Source organism: Urocampus carinirostris, chromosome 17, assembly GCF_059441175.1.
Source record: "Urocampus carinirostris isolate Australia breed hairy pipefish chromosome 17, RoL_Ucar_1.0, whole genome shotgun sequence".
NCBI classification, from domain to species: Eukaryota; Metazoa; Chordata; class Actinopteri; order Syngnathiformes; family Syngnathidae; genus Urocampus; species Urocampus carinirostris.
The window spans coordinates 12,459,204-12,478,690 of NC_142365.1; the positions used below are offsets into that span (position 1 = coordinate 12,459,204).

The 19,487-nt window shown below is 39.9% G+C and overlaps 2 protein-coding genes across 2 annotated transcripts; both read right to left on the reverse strand.

Moving 5' to 3' along the window:
- Positions 1 to 3,254: 3,254 nt before the first annotated feature.
- tmem120aa (transmembrane protein 120Aa) lies at positions 3,255 to 10,317 on the reverse strand. The gene is made up of 12 exons (XM_088320878.1): positions 10,169 to 10,317; positions 8,704 to 8,822; positions 8,487 to 8,621; positions 7,116 to 7,175; positions 6,944 to 7,039; positions 6,666 to 6,755; positions 5,674 to 5,739; positions 5,539 to 5,600; positions 5,361 to 5,453; positions 5,145 to 5,209; positions 3,640 to 3,708; positions 3,255 to 3,572 (listed from the first exon to the last, which is right to left on the reverse strand). The coding sequence occupies exons 1-12, from the start codon at positions 10,244 to 10,246 to the stop codon at positions 3,459 to 3,461; spliced, it is 1,047 nt and encodes a 348-aa protein (XP_088177004.1). The 5' UTR covers positions 10,247 to 10,317; the 3' UTR covers positions 3,255 to 3,458.
- A 1,296-nt stretch (positions 10,318 to 11,613) lies between these two features.
- Positions 11,614 to 19,433, reverse strand: LOC148349244 (hepatic and glial cell adhesion molecule-like). The gene is made up of 6 exons (XM_088321678.1): positions 19,186 to 19,433; positions 17,264 to 17,494; positions 15,362 to 15,703; positions 13,243 to 13,524; positions 12,108 to 12,201; positions 11,614 to 11,746 (listed from the first exon to the last, which is right to left on the reverse strand). The coding sequence occupies exons 2-6, from the start codon at positions 17,310 to 17,312 to the stop codon at positions 11,614 to 11,616; spliced, it is 900 nt and encodes a 299-aa protein (XP_088177804.1). The 5' UTR covers positions 17,313 to 17,494; positions 19,186 to 19,433.
- Positions 19,434 to 19,487: the final 54 nt, after the last annotated feature.

Here is a 19,487-nt window from a genome sequence, read left to right on the forward strand (position 1 = left end):
GCTTAGCATGTTGAAAAACAATCCTTGGGCTCAAAAAGATATTTTGTTCCTCATGCAGGTGACAGTTTGTCCTTGGGCCACTCGGTCTCCTTCTAGCTTCTAATGAGACACATGAAAGCAGAAGCAAACGGCACAAAAAGTGAAAACCCCTCCACCAATCTCGCCCTGCAGCTTTAATGCATACATTGGCTTACTCTTTTTTCCTCTCCCCTGCTTCTTCCACCAGAAGTGGCGCCGCAGCAAATTGGGCGTAAAGCTGCTTTTCATTTTAAACTTTCAGCAGCGGCTTCCTGTGATCTCCTCGCCCTCCTTTCAAGTCTCGGTGTCGAGTGAATGTTTAAATCGTGAAGCAGAAGTTGTGCGGTCGCGGTGAAGATCGCTATTGTGGCTTCATGCACCGGCAACACGCGTCATTAATCGGGACTGTGTAGGGTTTCACGCACCTTTCAAAGGCAGAATTCAAGCACTTTTTAAAAGACTTTCAAAGCCTATTTTCCGATTTCTCCAATACCTTTAAAAGTGAATCAATCCTTAGCCCTTTTGTTTGTGTCACAACCAGTACACAGGGTAGACCCAATCGCGTAACGTTTTTCACAAATGTATTGAGATATAGGAAGAGGAAGGGCTGCGCCCACGATCCAGTGTTCGCTAGATGCGGGAAGCAAGTCGTAGATCTTCCGTAGCGGGCGATGGCGATGTCAGGGACGGAAAAACACGTCGGTAGCCGGGACAGCAGAGCAAAAACGTGGTCGGGGTCAGAAACGGGTCCTAAGCCGGGACGGGAGAGAAGACGTAGTCGGGATCAAAAACGGGTCGTAAGCTGGACGGGAGAGCAGACGTGGTCGGGATCAAAACAGGTCGTAGCCGGAGACAAACGGGGAGATCAGGAACGGGCAGGTGGAAAAACGGGTGGGAAACGGGACAGGTGTCAAAAAAGGCTTGCCTTGTATCAACAGAGGTTCGCAGACGGACTGATAATCGGAGAGTGAGAGAACTGGGTTTAAAAAGGGACAGGGAGACAATCAGAGCCCGCAGCAGCTATCGCCAAATGAGCAGGCACAGGTGATTCACATCAGTAAACATGACAGTTTGAGTAAACTTTAGTGATACGTGAAGAAAAAAAGGAACCAGAAAATTGGATAAATCCGAACCCATAATTTAAACAAAAAGCTGTAATTTACGGAATAAGACATAGAAAATGTGAAAAACTGTTTTTTGTGCCCCATTTCCTTAGAGTTTGCTGCTGTCTCTGCTTGGTCTATGTTGTATTAAATATTCTTGTTCTTTCTCTCACTGACAAGACTTGATGAAGTCAAACTGTAAAGAAAGGAAAGCGAACTACAGTATTCTAAAGTTTAACTCATCGTTGAACTAAGTTACCGAAAATAAGAACTAGTCAACTGAGCCACTATTTTCATCTATTTAACTCGCTGGCATAAAAAGGTGTCACGGTTGTCAACTGGACCCGCCTGTTTGGTGCCAGCTGCGGCCCGTTGACTGATTGGCTTCCCTCCTATTTAAGCTCAGTGCTCTCACTCACCATTTGTCAGTCCGTCAACGAACCTCTGCACCCGCAAGACGTGTTTTGACTCTGTCCGGTTTCCTGCTTGTGTTTCCTGTCCGGTATCATTTCCGTCTATTTTGTCCTGTTTATAATCGATCTCCAGTGTCTGGTATAGTTCCCGTCTATCTGGTCCTGCTTGTTATCGGACTCCAGTCTCCAGTGTCTGATGTCAACCCGGTCTGTCCCGTCCTGTCCGGTATCTGCTGGAGCCCATCCCAGCTATCTTCAAGTAGTGGGCAGGGGACACCCTGAACCGGTTGCCAGCCAGATCGCAGGGCTCACAGGTACAGGCAATTCATTCCCACCTAGGGACAATTTGGACCTGCCAATTAACCTGAAACGCATGTTTTTGGAACGTGGGAGGTAACCAGAGTGCTCGGAGGAAACCCACGCAAGCACAGGGACAACATGCAAACTCCACACAGGAGGTTCGATCTCATGACCTCAGAACGGTGCTGCACACGCGCTAACCACTGTGTCGCCGTGCTGCCCGAGTGAATAATCACTTGCCTTTATCCAGGGCCATTGCTAGCCATTTGGGTGCCCTAAGCACAAATGCTTCATGGTGATCCCCACAAAAAAAAAAAAAAGAATTTCTGAGTGCAATTTCTTTATTAACTTAACTGTGTCAACAAACACGAAATTTAAATAAGTAATTTACTTTAGTTTACTTTGGATTCATAAGGTGAGGACGTTTTAATTTGTTGTTTTAGTAAAATATTGTTTAAACATTATTTGTGTTAATCATTTAGTACTGTTAAAATAATATTAGACAAAGACAACAAAATAATTCGTACGCACCTCACTGACAGTCTGACACTGACAGTGAAAACACGCCTCCTGTTGATTTTTTTCACTATCTGAGTTTGAGGGCTTTGTTTAAAAGATGTGATTACCAAACCGTTTTTTTTTGTTTGTTTGTTTGTTTTTTTAAATAATTTTCTTGTAGTCTGGTGTTTAACTTTGTGATTAAAACTTGATTAAACCCCAATTAAACTAAACTTTGTTCCCGGTGCTTTTTGTTTTCGTTTTTAATACGCACCTTGTTTAAGGCGGTCGCGTGAGACTCGCATCTAATAGGCCAGTCCGCCATATGACAAAAAATAATTCGACGGAGGAGAGTGCGCCCTTTAAAACAGTGCGCCAAATGGGTGTGGAAATACGGTACAATAATGAGCTTTTTTACAATAACATTGACTACCGGCAAGCGACGCATGAGCTTCATCTCGTTTCTTCTTTTTTTCCGCTCCAGACTCTTGTTGCCGTTTCGAGGACATGTTCGCACAGGTGTTCACCAAAAAGTGAATGAGGCATCATCGAACATACCACTGGGAGGGGAGGGGGGCACCAAGAGACTGGAGATAGGCAGGGGCACATAGCAGATTCACCCCTTTTCTTGGGAGATTTGGTTTATGCCTCTTCTGTACTGTTTAACCATTTCGGCGCATATCATTAACACTTGTTTAACTATTTACTCTTTTTATGACGACCCTGATTTCTTTTGGTGCCCTACGCAGTGCGCGTTATGTGCGTTTGCGGGGCTATGGCCCTGCCTTTATCACACCCCAAAAAGCAAAAAAAAAAAAAGCCATAGACAAATTGAATGTCAATGACACCAAAATGTGAAACGGTGTCTCAATGGCGCCATCTTCTGCACACATCACACTACACAAACTACCTTTGTGGAGAGTGCTTTTATTTGGCGCGTTTAGGAGACAAATACTGTAATACCAATCCTGAGTCACTCGGGTGAATTACTGAATTGCATCAATAGAAGGTACAATGGCGTAACAATCTATGACCCGTCACCAACGACATTTACTGCTGCCCAATACGATGGCGGCAGAAAACTGCAACAATAAGAAGGAGCTTGTGTGGTACAAACACTGAAGTCCTACAAGGACTTGGGCTTATCTTGGTTCATCATGTACTTGTGGTAGACCACCCCCAGCGTGGTGAAGAAGTTGCCCAGGAAGAGAGTCATGTAGGAGCAACCGCACATCGCCACCTTGACCAAACACATTGTTCTGGTTTTTAGATACTTTGAAATAAATGGAATGTTTCTAGCTGCACACCTGCCACTCTTTGCACTCTGGGAGCTGGAACATCTTGAAGAGTGTGATGCCGTTGTACAGTTGCCAAAACTGTAAGGAGAAGGAGCAAGACCAAGTTTCGTTCAAAACAGGAAGTGTGAAGATTGAGATCCGCATATGCATAGTCATTCTTGCGGTAATCACTGTATTAATTCTTTATCCTCTGCAATGAATCACTAACGCAAACTGAGTGTTGTTTACTTATACTAAACATAGGATATCAATACACAATATTCGTTTTTCGAATATGTGGTTTACAGTTGTGGTTTCTGGACTTTATTGGCTTTAAATGAAAAACAAAACAGGACAAAATTTTTATACAATTAATATTTTTATCTGTTGTATTGTCACCTTATTCATGTGCAAACTCAAGCATTTTTTAAGGACTTTCGAAGTAACATTAAAATAACAAATCCAGTGTGAATTGGTTATTTTAGAGAGCCACAAATATATAAGTGATTTACCTATGTGATTTCTAATCTTGAATGTGCATTTATCAAGACACATATTTTTTTGATTAATTGCAAATATATCTGTGGCTCTAAACAATACCTGTGTGAATATATTTGAGCCCAATCTCTCCCCGTAAATAATAAAAATAATGTAACTTACATTTTAAGTTTTTTACAAGTGGGAAACACTACTATACTTTAAATTTTTGCATGGCCCATGATAAATGACCCTTATTGATATGTAATCCATGCATTGATACACATCTTTATGTAATACATGGTCTATCGAGTCAGACGTCTGGCAACAATTTCAAGCATTTACAAGCACTTTACACAAAATTCAATCACTTTTCAAAATGTGAAAACAAAACATGAAAAAAAAGCATTTTCAAGGATGTCAAGCGTCGTACGAACCCTCTATCGTTCATCCTGTATGGATAGGTGTTATTTTTAGAAGCTTACAAATGTAATGTTAGTGTGATAGGTTTGGAGGTATCAGGATTTGAATAAGAATTTGTTTTTAACTTGGAGAATATTTATTTTTTTCATGTTTTCAGAGATGTTAAAAGACAAAAAAACATTACCTGGATTATAATAAATGTATGTTCTGTACAATATTAAATTGAAATAACAATAAAGCTAATGATATGTAAACTTTTGTCATTTACATCTTACAGCTCGTGAGCTGGATCCGGCCCATTGAACGATTTAATCCGGCGACCCATCAATTTCTGACTCTGTCAAAAAATGAGCAGGTCTCTAGGTCATTTATATCAAAAGTTATGTTTTTTTTTTTTTAAATAAATGCAAACCAAGTGCTCTGTCTGGCCGCTAGGGGGCAGTGTTGAGTTTGTTTAGCATAGTGAGTTGGTTCAGGTGTTAAACTGCATTCACTAAACCGTCAAACATGCCAAACATGAAACGCATTTTATACACATATATATATATATATCTATATATATATATAGATATGTATATATATTGAAACCAAAGTCGTAAATTTGTGTCTCGAGGCACTCTTAAATTTCAACTCACTTGACCGAAGAACAAGAACGGCAGCAGGAAGGTGAGGCCTCGCCACATCCATGACTGGAAACCCTCTGAAACGAAAAACAGAAGTTATGTTTGGGTGCAAGATATGGTTTAATATTGACAAACCCATCACTTTGAGTCGTGGATGAAGACAAAGTCTCTGCAGAAACTAAAAATCTGATGATTCAGAATTGTGTATGGATAAAAAACCAAACTAACCAACAGTGAGGTCCATGTTGTGTCGTTCTCCGAGAGCCCGCAGTCTGTACAAGCAGCCACTTTGGTAATAATATTGTAAAAACTGGACAAAACCTACAGAGGGAAGAGAACAGCCATCATACACACACTGTAACATAGTCAAAATGTCTAGGTCCGAGTTAGTGTATGGTTGGTTTACTCTGGTACAAGCAGTAGGAGAGGAACTGGTTCCTAAACATTTGGTATAGGGTGCCCTCGGGCCTGCGAGAATACAAGTTTGTCGGACTTTTAGAAAGGTTTGTAGAGCATGGGACATTTTTATCACATCACTTACCACGTGAGCATGACTCCAGATAGGAAGGTTGACACATAGTGATGGAACACCCACCAGCCACGGATTCTGAAAAAACCAATAGGTTTCAACATTAGTTTGTCAACAAACTCGTCTAAGCTGTTTATGACGCACACAAAAAATTGTTTACTGCATTTTTTACAATGGTCGCAAATCACATGAGCGCAAAAGACATGGTACATCCTGGGGTAATCATCTAGAATTTAGATCAAATGTATTTTTCGACCCAATAAAAATGCTAGGATATTAATTATATGAGTATTAAAAATTAACAGGAGTGACAAGATCAGACAAGCCACCTTCCTCCAGAGGGCATCAACTGGAGGGGTGGTGTCATGGCTGCACACACATGTGCACTATATCTCTTGCGTTGGTTTGTTACTTTTTACCTGGTTGTCTGTGCCTAAACATATTTTTGTGTCCCTGCATATGGGTCCACCACCAGATTAGGAATATTTGGTCACTGATGATATAGTATAGGGATGTCACTTTGGGTCTCGGGCCCGATTGGTTCTGAGGGAGGCCGGGATCAGATTTTTACCTTTGCTTTTCAGTGTCACGCGTTATAATTCAGCCTACATTAGTAATCTACCCTACATATTATAATCACAAGGGATCTTTTCCAATCAAAACCCATTTATTCGCAAACTATTTTCATGTTTGTCATCGAATGTGTTAATTGTTGTTTTTAACAGTTTAGTGAATGCAGTTTAACACCTTCTTCATTTTCCTCATGTTGAGGTTTTTGAGTTTTTCCTTTCTCTCATGTAGATTTTAGATCAAGGGATGGTGTAATAATAGTCTGTGGTTTGTGCAGCCCTTTGAGACTCTTTGTGATTAAGGGATACAGCTCACGAGCTGTATATTTGACATGGCTGGTTTAATGCCACTCGAGTTTCCTCTCAGTGATGCCGTAAATTTGAGTGATTGTCTCTCTCGGAAAGGAATGCCAAAGAAGTTGTATTGTATTGTACCTGGAGCCATTGTTGATGAGGATGCTCTCGCGGATGGTGAGCGTGCAGTAGTACCACACCAGGAGGAAGTTAAAAAGGGCGTCTGTGGCTCTGTTTTGATGACATACATTGTAACATATCTCAAACATCATAGATGGACTCATGAAACTAACATCAAGGTTGCTTTAAGTATAAACCTCAATTTGTTTCAAAAAGAGGTAGGAGAAATAAAAACAGTAACAACTACTGGTGTATACTTTTCTCTTCTGTAAGAAATAACTACAGATAATGATACTTACCTGTAGCTGAATAAAAACCGACATGAAAAGGAGAAGAGGAAAAGGATGACTGTGAGGATGAGCTTAAATTTCTCATATTCGTCCTTGTAAGCAAATCTGGACAGCCAGAGACGACCATATCAGTCTGTGCGCTCGAAGACAATCAAAACGTGCCGGAAAGAGCCAGACTTACTTGGACTGCTTATTGAGGAGTGTGACGTTGACATTTCCTAAAACGAGAGTGAGGTATAACCTGGAACAGAAATGCGTTCATTCGTTAATGTAACCTCATATGTAGTGAATTTCTATTTGAGACGTGGGAAGCAGTAACCTGTCATAGAATGAAATATATGCCTATGGTAAGATCATATCAATTAAATTTGAGTGCAAGAATCATATAATACGGCATCATGTTGTGGTATATACTGGGACAGCAGACAGGAGAACCATATACAGGGTCATCATACGACTCAGAAAATCATCGGTCGCTCTGTGTCCCGTCTGGAGGACATTGCTATAATATGCCTGAAGACAGGGATGTCAAACTCAGTTTGTCTCTGTAGCCTGACCCAGATTTTCTGTTCTCAGAAGGGGCCGGATCAATAAAAGAATGTCATCCTAAAATCTTTAGCATACCATAGTTTTTCAGTATTATACTTTATAATTCAGCCTACTTTAGAAGCCTACTCCACATATTATAATTACGGATGACAAGGGATTTTTTTCTAAGCATAACACATTTATTCACAATTGTGATTGAATTCATTAACAGGCATATTTTAAATTGAGTGAATGAAGTTTTGCACATAAACCAACTTACCACACTATACAAACTCAAGTGGTAGCTGTGAGATAATACAATTGTTGCTGTAGTAGTCTCGCTAATTTAAAATGGATTGAGAATAAATACAAAATAAAAGTTTTATCAGTGCGTTGAGCAATAAAATTAGACTACATGAGATCAAACTAGGGGCAGCATGGCGGCGCGGTGGTTAGCGCGTGTGCGGCACAGTTCTGAGGACATGGGTTCAAATCCAGCTACTAAACTTCCTGTGCAGTTTGCATGTTCTCCCCGTGCTTGCGTGGGCACTCCGGTTTTCCTCCCACATTCCAAAAACATGCATGTCAGGTTAATTGGCCAGGTCCAAATTGTCCCTAGGTGTGACTGAGCGAGCGAATTGTGTGTCCCTGTGTGCCCAGCGACTGGCTGGCAACCAGTTCAGGGTGTCCCCTGCCCACTGCCCAAAGATAGCTGGGATGGGCTCCAGTACCCCCGCGACCCTACTGAGGATAAGCGGTCCAGATAATGGATGGATGGAGATCAAACTACTAAACTGAGCCTACTAAAGCTGAGATTGTATTATTTACTGCCCTCTAGCGGCCAGATGGAGCATTTGCTTTGCATTTATTTTAAAAATCATAACTTTTGAGAGAAATGAACTCGATATTTGCTTCTGTTCTTAAGATACTCAGAAATCCATGGCGGGCCGGATTAAATCATCTAATGGGCCGGGTCCAACCCGCAAGTAGTATGTTTGACAAGCAGGCTTTAAGAGGATGATACCCATTTTTCTTTGGCAAGAATGCTTCCATCTCAGAGAACGCATCAGCTCGTTCGTTGATCGCCAACTGGATGTCTGCGATGGAGTCTACTTCCTCCGGACTTAACTTTAGCTCTGGGCGCTGGTTGGCTTTGCATCTGAAGAGTTAGTCAAGACACTTTGTTAAGTTTGGTAGCGACGTGCTGAAGTTCTTTTGGGAAACAAGGGAAAAATGCCTACTGTTCAAGCGATGACGAGAGCTCTTTCAGTTTCTTACGGTGTCGAGAGATGGCCGAAGTGCAGCTATTTTGCAATTTGGTGACTTCTTCAAGTTTCGCTCTGTACAGACGATGTGTGTCCTGGGAAACAAATTCCGCATTAATGCCAGCAACAGTCCATTCACATTTTCTTTGAGTGACAATTTAAGGTAAAATTAACCATAAAAAAGGTTTAAAACAAACTATAAAACAAAAATGCTCAATATAATTTTCGAGTGTTCTAACGAGAAAGGACGCTTCTCACACTTGCTCCAGAGTTTTTCCTTCTTCACTCACTTGTGATAGAATGAGGAGATGGATGATATAGCTGCAAATAAGTATTTGAAAACCTGAGAAAATGAATGTTAATATGCGGTACAGTAGCCTTTGCTATTACAGAGGTCAATTGTTTCCAGTAGTCTTTGAACACACTGCAGGAGGGATCTTGGCCCACTCTTGTGACCTAGAACCCTTTGATCCTCTCGAACGTCCAAAGATAATAACTATTTGCCTGTCTGCTATTGGTTATCATCTAAAAAAATGTTGGTCCGCCATTATTTTGTGTCAAGTCATAATGAAAATGCCAAATGCCATGGCACAACTACCCCACAATGCCTTTCTCTCTCTACATTCAGATTGAAATCTGTGTGCTTCGTCAAGATTTTTTGAGTTAGCAACACAATAACTGTGTTTTTTTTTGTTCTGTATTCATTCATCTTGGACTTGCAGTGATGCTAAATTGAGAAGCAAAAACAATCATGTTTGAGATAATCGAAAAATTTGAAGAAGCCACACAAATCGCTACCCTAGAGAAATTGCATGGCCATAAACAATTGGTGATGAGCACATTTGTTAATATATATTGTGCACCTTGTCCACAATTAAATAAAACCAAAATTTACCAAATTTTCCTGAAATTCAATATTATGTAGTTATTCTAATATTATTCGTATACATTTCATTTGTAACTTATCTTTTTTTAAAAGAAACACATGTACTGTGATTAATACGTAATAAGTAATAAGTATCAAAACAACACTGTTACGAAGCCGTCATTTAGTTACTTATACATTACCTGTTATGCATTCGAGTTACGTCCCCAAATGGCACTCCTTTAGAGACGTCGTAAATCGAGGACAGCTGTCAAATAGTTTCGTATACAGTACACGTGTTGTGCATTCGAGTTACGTCCCAGATTGTCAATCGTTTAACGACGTCGTAAAGCGAGGACCAATGTCAAATGTGGTTCTTAGCTTGCTGCAAATGACTAAACAGTTTTTTTAAATTTAACAATAATTTGAGCTTAAAAAACAAATACATTAAAATGGATTTATGAAGGGACTCAAGGAAAAATCTAGTCACCACTCCCACACCAGCTAGCCTGGGGGCTCCCTCTGTTGACAGCCGAAAACAGTACAAAGTGTGCCATTTGTTTACATATTACTCACATGAATTTGCTGAAAGTCCTTATCCAAATCTCTCCATTCGCGAAAACACTCCGACACACCGGACGGACTGAATAACATTTCAGTTTATTCTCAAAAGAGAGGAAATATGTCAGAGTTGCGAAAGTATGCAACAGTTGTTACTCGGTGGTTAAGCGTGTCATTTCAATTTAAATGTGTTTCCTGTATATTTTTCAAAATAATGTGTCATCCCCTTTTAAAAACACGTTTTCCGATGGTTTTAAAAATGTAATAACTGTTTTTGTACTTGATTTAATTTTGTTACGTATTAAACATAGCATTACTATCCACAGTCCAACATATACATGCACGTTCAACGTGATACATTTATTTTAGAAAATCATTTTAGACTTAGTTTTCGATAATAACGCTAACTTTACTGGCCTCGAGGGACGTTAAAGTTTAGGATAAAATAATATATTTAACAGTTAATTTTTTAAGGGGTAAAATTAATCGTGATGCATGAATAATATAGTATAAATAACATTACAAGAAAAAAAAATACTTGCATAACACCGGTTTATTACAGGCAATAGTTAGAGAACATGAATCCAAGAAAAGGCAACATTTCCCCGTCAAAGTATAGAAAATCCTCTTTGATTATAAACAATTTTTCTCATCATATAACTCATCTGTAGGTGTAATATTACAAAAATTATTTTCCACATAACATCAGTTATTGACAGGCAAGTATTTCTCCCACAGAATTGTAGAACATTCTTTTTGAAAATAAACATTGTTATAATACAACTCTGCTCTTGCAACTATAAACTGAAAAATATAAAAATAAGTATCCTTTCTTAAGAATATAAAAAACATGTTCCTCTTTCTACAAGAACGACGGTATTCCATAAGAACAAGAGATATTTTCACATGATATTGCAATGTATAACCGTGAACTGCATTGCTTCATGCAATTCATTATTTGGAATGTATATTAGTTTTCTAGTGAGAAAACGAACACTGCATTAATGCTACAGGAGATTAAAAACCAAAATGTTCCAGCTCAAGTCATATCACACAAAAAGTAAATAAAATGACGTTTTTCCTTAACATGTATATTTATTTATAGTGTTATTTAATCATATGCGTGTATATTTCACGTACATTGTACTTATTGTGTAACAGTGGTAGGCCATGAGGGCCTGCAAGACCTTCTTTGCTGGCCTGAAAAATATCTGAATCACGGATATTCATTTCATTGTTGTCCAACATAACTTATTAATTAATTCAAAATTGTCTGACATCTTCCTTTCATTGCTTCTCACTGGTTGCACTGCTTCCAGGTGTGCGCTTTCATATTCACGTACATAACCAATCAGATTTCAGCCATTAGTTTTGTTAGGGTGAGAAATTTACCCAAAGGCCTTGACAAAAAAAAACTGAAGGCCGTGCACGGTAACCTCAGTGTTCAAAAAGCTGATGGTTTAGCCCAGTGGTTCCCAAGGTGGGCAACACCACCCCCCTGGTGGCGGTGGAAAGATCTGAGGGGCGATGAGGAAGAAGGGGGCGGTAGGGAAGCAGCAGTCCCAAGTCGAAGTCAGAGGTTTGAACGTTTGTCTGACGATTTGTTCACAAGTTAGGGCTGCACGATTAACCGAAATGGAATCAGACGGCGTGATGTGGCGTACTGCGGTTGTGAAACCGCAAGGCACTGCGTTTTTTTTCAAGGTTTTGTAGTGAGTTTTCACCAACCACAATTGTTACTGTTCGAGTTTTAAAAGCGCCGACCAATCAGAGGCAAGTTTTAATAATAGCACAAGCCAATAAACGCGGTTCAAAGTTTGCAAGCACCACACTATGCCACACCCACCTTGTGAGCTCATTGAGTGTCATGGCGGACTCCGTAAACATAGTCCCAGAGTCAACAAACGATATTATTATTATTATATAATTATTTTATGTTTTTGAATAAACATACTTTTTGGAGGGTGTCCAGCAGGCGCACACCGTTACCAAGGTGATAAGGAGGAAGATGCCGCCAGTGGAGAGGATGATATAGATGGAACTTCTTTCTATGAGAAAACAGCAAGAACTGGTATTTATTAGTATCACTTTTTTAAAAATGTATTTAGGAGAAAAACGAGTATGGAATTGTGTTTTTGTGTGTCCCAAAGTTTGCAGTGGGGCTAAAGGGGAAGCAAAAACCTGATAACCATGGAAACAAAGCTGGGATTTGCAATTATCATTGTCAATTCCAATGTTCTCCAGAAATATACCAATTCAAAAAGTAGGCACTTATTATTTATTCTCTGTGAAAAGTGTTATATATTACTACATCGTAATGTCTTCTTCATGTGAGAACAAACTGGTAGCTGTGATTTATATCGCCCGCCAGTGGCTACAATGAAAACATAAAATGAAGAAGTGTCATTTCTTTATCAGAATTAGGGTGCACCTTATACCAATATTTCACTGTGGTGGTTTTTTATTTCTTAATATTATGAAAGGTGAACTATTTATATGTTGCTAAAATAGTAGAGAAGACTATTTTCCCAAATCAATTTAAAGGGGCTGTGTGTATCATTTAGCGCCTCCTAATATTAAAACCAATTCAGTAAAAAAACAAACAAAAAATATTGGTCGATATTAATAAGTAAAAATAGATAAGCTATCATAAAAACATATTTTTAAACATTCATCTGTCGGGAAAGTTGAATTCATCTTACGAGAATTCTATTTCCCCTATTTTCCTGCTTGGAAATGCTGGTCTAGGGATCCCAAGAGCCAAGAAGAAATCTGCAGGTTTTAGAGCGTTTCAGAGCTGTTTTCTCTCTTTCTATCTGCTCTTACTTTGTTTTCTTCTCTCTTTTTTTTCTTTCTATATTTCTTTCTCTCATTCACACTTTACCTCTCTTTCTTTCTCTTTAATCTACTTTGAGTACCCCTGCTGTAACAATGAGGCCGCTGACGCCGTATTTTGGGGGTCTTTTGTGCATATTTATGTACAGTCAAAGATTGTACACAACTGTTTTTGGGGTGGGCTTGGCGTTTTACTGGGATGGATGCGAATACTTAAAAAAAGGATACAAATTAAGATAAGAACTTTTCCTCACTATAGACAGTCAATCTGATGGGCAGGCTGGTGACGGCACCGACAGGATTTTCCACCACGCAGGCGTAAATGTCGTCGTCCGCCATGGTGACGCGAGTGATGGTGAGCAGTTTTTGGTCCTGCGACAGTTGCATCCTGCTGTGGTTTCCGAGCGCTTGGCCGCCTTTCAGCCACTTGTAAACAGCTCTTGTGCCGGTGTCGTGCGAGCAGTTGAGGAGCACGTTCTCACTGCGCTCCAGAACCGTGGACGACTCCGTGGAAATGGAAGCTTGGGATAAAGGCTCTAGAAATGGGAGATATTTCAAGTTAGGTACACATGATTATAAAAAATATTTTTATTCACAGTCATCAATACGGAGATCCTGTCATGTCCTGCACAGTCGTCATGGCCCCCAGCTGGTCCCGCCCCTTGACACCGGCTGAGACACATTGACTTGATTGCGTGTGGGATACTTAAGCACTCCTTTCGGGACTGCCCGTTGCCAGACCATTGCTTAACTTGAGGAAAAACCTGTTCTTGCCCGTTTGTTCTGAGTAAATGCCTAGTTTGTGATTTTGATTGCCTTTTAGCCTGTTTTGTGAGTATTACCTAGTTTGAATTTTTGATTGCCTTTAAGCCTGTTTTGTCGTTGGTCCCTGCGTGTTGGACAACTTTTATTTTCTAAATGGAAGTGACAGATCGTACACGCAAAATGAGTTCACACTTCCTGCCTCCTGGTCCGTTCCTTGACAGATCCTCCCGCCCCCTTATGACATTTTTACTTTAATCGTGGAATACGATGTTCGTTTTGGCCAGTTTACAGCATTTTCCCCACCACTGCAATCCCTTTTATCGCAGAAATTGGGTTCCAGAAACGTCCCGCAATAATCAAGACCTGCAAACTAGAAACTTTAGTTGTTTTATTCAATTATGTATTTATGTATTTATTACTCAAGAACAAACACATTTTACATGTTCAAGTATTTGTGTAACAAACACATGTACTGTTCTTTATCAGTTAGTTTTTTAAGAAATAACTGTCAAATTATAATTTCAAAAATTATCTTGCCGTTTTATTGTTTTGCTTACAGTTTTGATTAGGAATTCACCCGATTCACCGCAATTTACATGATACTTTGCTGCTATCATGTGGACGTTAGGGAAAACTGCACACCTTCTGGTTTTGTCCCACTTTTTTGTAAATATTTTCCCATTAGCATTCTTTTTTAAAAGCGCCAGGGAGCCACTAGGTAGCGCCAAAGACCTGCAAAGCAAGTTTAGCCAATATGACTCCAGACCAGAGTGCACAATGAAAATCCCCAAAGTAGTGAAACAGCCAGTAAATCCCCATACAGTAAGGGATTACTTTATGCACCATCATCATCACACCATTTTGCGTGTCCATAAACTTTCTGAGAATGCTTATCTGCAATTGGTCTACATCATATGAAATAGTGGTCTGCAATTGGTTTGTGAAATGGCATTATGGAAATGTTGATATGCTATTGGCTGAATTACTTTCCACGATGCCTTTCCGTCTCATGAATACAGTACAGTACTGTATTATTTGTCCTGCACTTTTTAACTATGGGTCCCAAGGCTAACGGTAGTGCTAAAGGGAAGCGCAAACACATGATAACACTGGAAACAAAGCTTGTGATGATCAAGAAATATGAAGAAAGCACACAAATGGTTACTCCCACAGAGTTTCACGGTTTGAACCAATTGACATTTAGGAATATTAGTCAAAATAAGGAAGTGAATAAAGCTAGGAAATCTTCTACAGGCATGACAATCCTGACAAAGGGAAATTTTAGTGTCATTTTTAATCCACGGTTGCCGTCTCCCTGTTGTCTGCATCTTCCTGCTACTCCACTGTACCAGCTCAAGTCAAGTTACACCAAAAGTAAACAAATTATATTTTTTCATTCCATGCATATTTATGTCTTTTAATCCTATGCATGTATATTACACAAAAGTAGTACTAACTGTATCATATACTGTTTTCTCATTTTAATTTTTTCTTGGGGTACCGAATTTGTATTTTGCATTAGCTAATTAGCGTAGGTTTCTATCCTCATAACAGAACAGATTCATGTTGTATCCTGGGGTTTTTAATGCATATTATCCGACTTCCTACCATCCACTGTGAGGCTGACACTTCCTTCGCCCGTGGAGGAGTCATCGGTGATGGATATCTCCACATCGTAGGTTCCCTCGTCGGAAAGTCTCAGGTTGTGCATGAGCAAGGATCCGTTCTGGAAAATCAGGATGCGGTCCCGGTACTCGGGCCTTAGTGTGCCCACGATGTCGGTTCCAATGGACTGCACCACGGTGAGCGACTTATCTCGGCGAAGTTGCCACTTTATGACAGGAAGGTCGGTGCTGAAGCTGACGTAGTGGACCGAAAGGAGGGCTTCGCCTCCAAGCGTGCCTCGGACCAAAGAGCCGGGAAGCGTCATGTTGACTGCTAGCACCACGCCTGATTTTAAAAACAAGTTTGCAGAGAACTTTCATGAAAGGCTGAGCCCAGTAACTAATTTGATGTAAAAAAAATTTGGAGATCAGATGTGAGAGAAAGCCAAGGGACATGTCCTTAAGCACCACCCAGTGTCTTATCTGTTCACACAACTGGTTAAAAGTAACAGATATTAGGCACATAACGTGTAGAGTTCCTAACCACAATAATGCAAAGTATTCCATGTGTTAGAGGACTCGAGAGATTTGGTCTTAAAGTTGACTTATCTGGCTTGTTTTTTTGTAGAGTTGTGACATCATTGAAGGAACACACCACTTTCAACAAATGGAATTCCGTTAAGACAACGTATGAGGCCAGCTTCAAAACATACGGTGATTTTAGTGAACGGAGATAGCATACCGCCCATTTCTGCTTGGAGGTATGCGATTGTGGCTTTTTCATTATTTAAAGCATTTATTTATGTATTTTTTACTCAAGAACAAACGCAATTTAGTACGCGCATGCGCAAAGGGAACATTTTGTCCGACTATATCCCTTTAGTATATAGGCTGCCGAGTGCTTTCCTACTTTGTTTGCTCCCTGTTGCCGCTCATTGGCTGCCCATTGTGTGTTGTTTGGCTGGCTAACCAGGCTTAAATGCCGGTTTTGTTGTATCGCTTGGTTTATTTCCACCCTGCTTAGCATTTATTGCCATAGCAGTTGCCACTTTTCGTTTTTTGTTCTCGGTTAGTCTGGCTGCTCAAGGTGTGTTTTTATTATCGGCTAGCCTGGCGTTAGCACCGGTTTTGCCGGTTTCCGTGTTTGTATAGTTTCAGCCAGGTTCACGTTGATCGCCATAGTCACTTTTTGTTGTTGGTTGCTGATTAGCCTGGCTGCTCACCGTGTGACTTTTTAATCAGCTAGCCGGGCGGATTTTCAGTGTTCTTTGGTTTGTTTATTCCTGGTGGCCTACGCGTCCGCCGCCGTTACAGCGTTTCGTTGTTGGTTAACCTTTAGCCTAGCCACGTTTTTTGATCAGCTAGCCTGGCATTAAGCAGATTGCCTCAATTTTTTCCTGGCTTTGCCGCTTTTTGTTGTTGGTTCCTGGTTAGCTTGGGTAGTCACAGATTGCTTTCTGGTCAGCCAACCAAATATATTTCCGGCGCGGCTGCGTCCATCTTTCATCGATTGTTCCCGGTTAGCCCCCTGTTAGCGGCTATCCGTGTGTTTTTTTTACCCAGTTAACCCCTATTTGGCTGCTCTCCCTTTGTTATAACATTACTGATCCACCTATGACACAATGCCTAGGCATTATCCCCAAAAACTACAAAAACTTGGCTTAAAACACTCGTAACATCTTCAAATAATTAACACGTGAACAATATGGCGATTTGCTTGCTAGGGTGTCCGTCTTCCTCCAATGACGTCACAGCTCATGATGCCAAACACAAGACATACCGTCTTCAAATTGATTACCTAGGAAAATGATTTAAATATACCAATAAAATATATATTTGTATATATTCTATTCAAATACCATGTACAATTTTCTCACAGTTTGCATGTTTAAGAGTTTTGGAATACCTTTCAGAGAAGACAGAGGAGCATGAACGTGAGCACCACCCAGTGTCATATCTGTTTACACCACTGGTTACGGCATATATTAAGCAGCATCACAACACGGAGGCCCCCCGTCACCACGGCAACCTCAAGTCAAAGTCAGTAAGATGCACAAGCTAGCATCCGCTCACAAATGTGCCCATTGTTTTCCCCATTGGCAGGCACTGAGAGCTGCCAGGCTCGGCTACATTCGAGCTGTGCAGAAAAAAAGGATTTCTCAGCTTTCGACAATGGTCGGACCGTGAAGGCACACAAATGTGTTTGAAAAAAAGGAAAAAAATACCTTGTGCACACAAAAACTGAAAAGTTAGATCAAGTTAACTGCTGTTTTTGTTTTGCCTTTTTCCTTCGTAGTATAAAGATGCCTATTATTTTTCAAATTATTATTGCATCTATCCATTCTCTTCCGCTTTTCCGGGGTCGGGTCGCAGTGGGCAGCAGCCTCAGCAGGGAAGCCCAGACCTCCCTATCCCCAGCCACTTCATCCAGCTCATCTGACGGGATCTCGAAGCATTTCCAGGCCAGCCTAGAGACAGTCTCTCCAGCGTGTCCTGGGTTATCCCCGGGGTCTCCTGCCGGTGGGACATGCCCGGAACACCTCACGAGGTAGATGTCCAGGAAGCATTCTAATCAGATGCCCGAGCCACCTCAACTGGCTCCTCTCAATGCGGAGGAGCAACGGTTCTAGATAGAGTCCCTCCCGGATGACTAAATGCAAAGATCTTCTCTATTCTCTATGTGCTCTATTCTATTTTGGCAGACTGGAAATAATATGTTGATATAGTATGTGATAAAAAAATTAAAAAAAACTATTAGTGCTCACAAAACTTCTACTGTTACTGTTTTCTTTGCATTAGAAACATGTCATACATATAAATGTCTGGCTGGCAACCAGTTCAGGGTGTCCCATGTCCACTACCTGAAGATGGTTGGGATGGGCTCCAGCACCCCCGGGACCCTAGTGAGGTTAAGCGGTGCAGATAATGGATGGATGGATATCTAAATAAATATAACATATATAATGTTAAGCAGACGTCCGTGGGAAGTAAAGCCACTGGACTTCTAGTCTTGTTCTAGTTCTAGTCTTGATGAGTGCTAAACAGTACAGTCCAAATGAATTTGAACAAAAGTTGCTAATTTAATGAACAATAAACAACATTCAACATAAACTACAGTAAAAGAACATTCTTATTTGTTGAAGGTGTTTGATAAGAAATAAAAAGTTTGGTTCATCTTGGTTTTGTAACCCTGTTTTATTTCAGTTACAGTTTAATGACCGGCCGTCTGCTCAAATTCGGATGATAATCTATTATTAGACACAAAATTTACATTTATGCCCACTGACAGGGTTTATAAATAAACCTAAATCTGTTTTCGTATCAGAATAAAAAGTCACACTGTAATAAAATTCAAATGTAAATGAGAATTCAACTGAAAGGAAATAACATTCTAGAGTTTGAGCTTGTTCCACCTATCAGACTTTATTCTAATTAGAAAATCAACTCTAAAAATAAATAGATTGTTAAAAAAATAGAAATAATTCTTAATGGCATTATATCTTAATTTTGAGAGGTTTTAAAAATATATATGGAGCTATACATTTATTTATTATAAGAGACGACTATAAAAATAATGTCATAGTAAATTAGAACGTTAAAAAATACGTTTCCTGGCAGTATTTTCTTATTTTTCTCCTAAAAGTCGTTTCTACATATTAAACCTGGTGTGCCATGTCCAATCTCATTGCATACAACGTCTCACCACCACAATGATAATAGAGACAATTTAATTCAATTAAGTATAATTCTTACAGGCATTAAGTCTTGGATTTCAGAGCTTGAAAAAAATGTTTGTGGCTACACAATATTATTTAAAATACAACTAACCTGTGTGGAAGTATTCCAAACAGCACAGAAAAAGAATCCAGGGACTTATTTTGACTTTGGTGTCACTTTCTTCCATCTTCTTCATCTGACTTTTTAGACTCCATTCGCCGCGCCCCTACCGGAAATGACGTCACAACATGAAGTTTTTATATTTTTTTACACACACAATAAAATCAACATTTACGGACAACGAACTATCCATTTGAAAAAAATACGTAAAATAAATACAATAATTTAAAATGTAAAAAATAAAACAAAAATTGCGTCACTCAATCGAATGCCCGAACTGTTCCGATGACGTC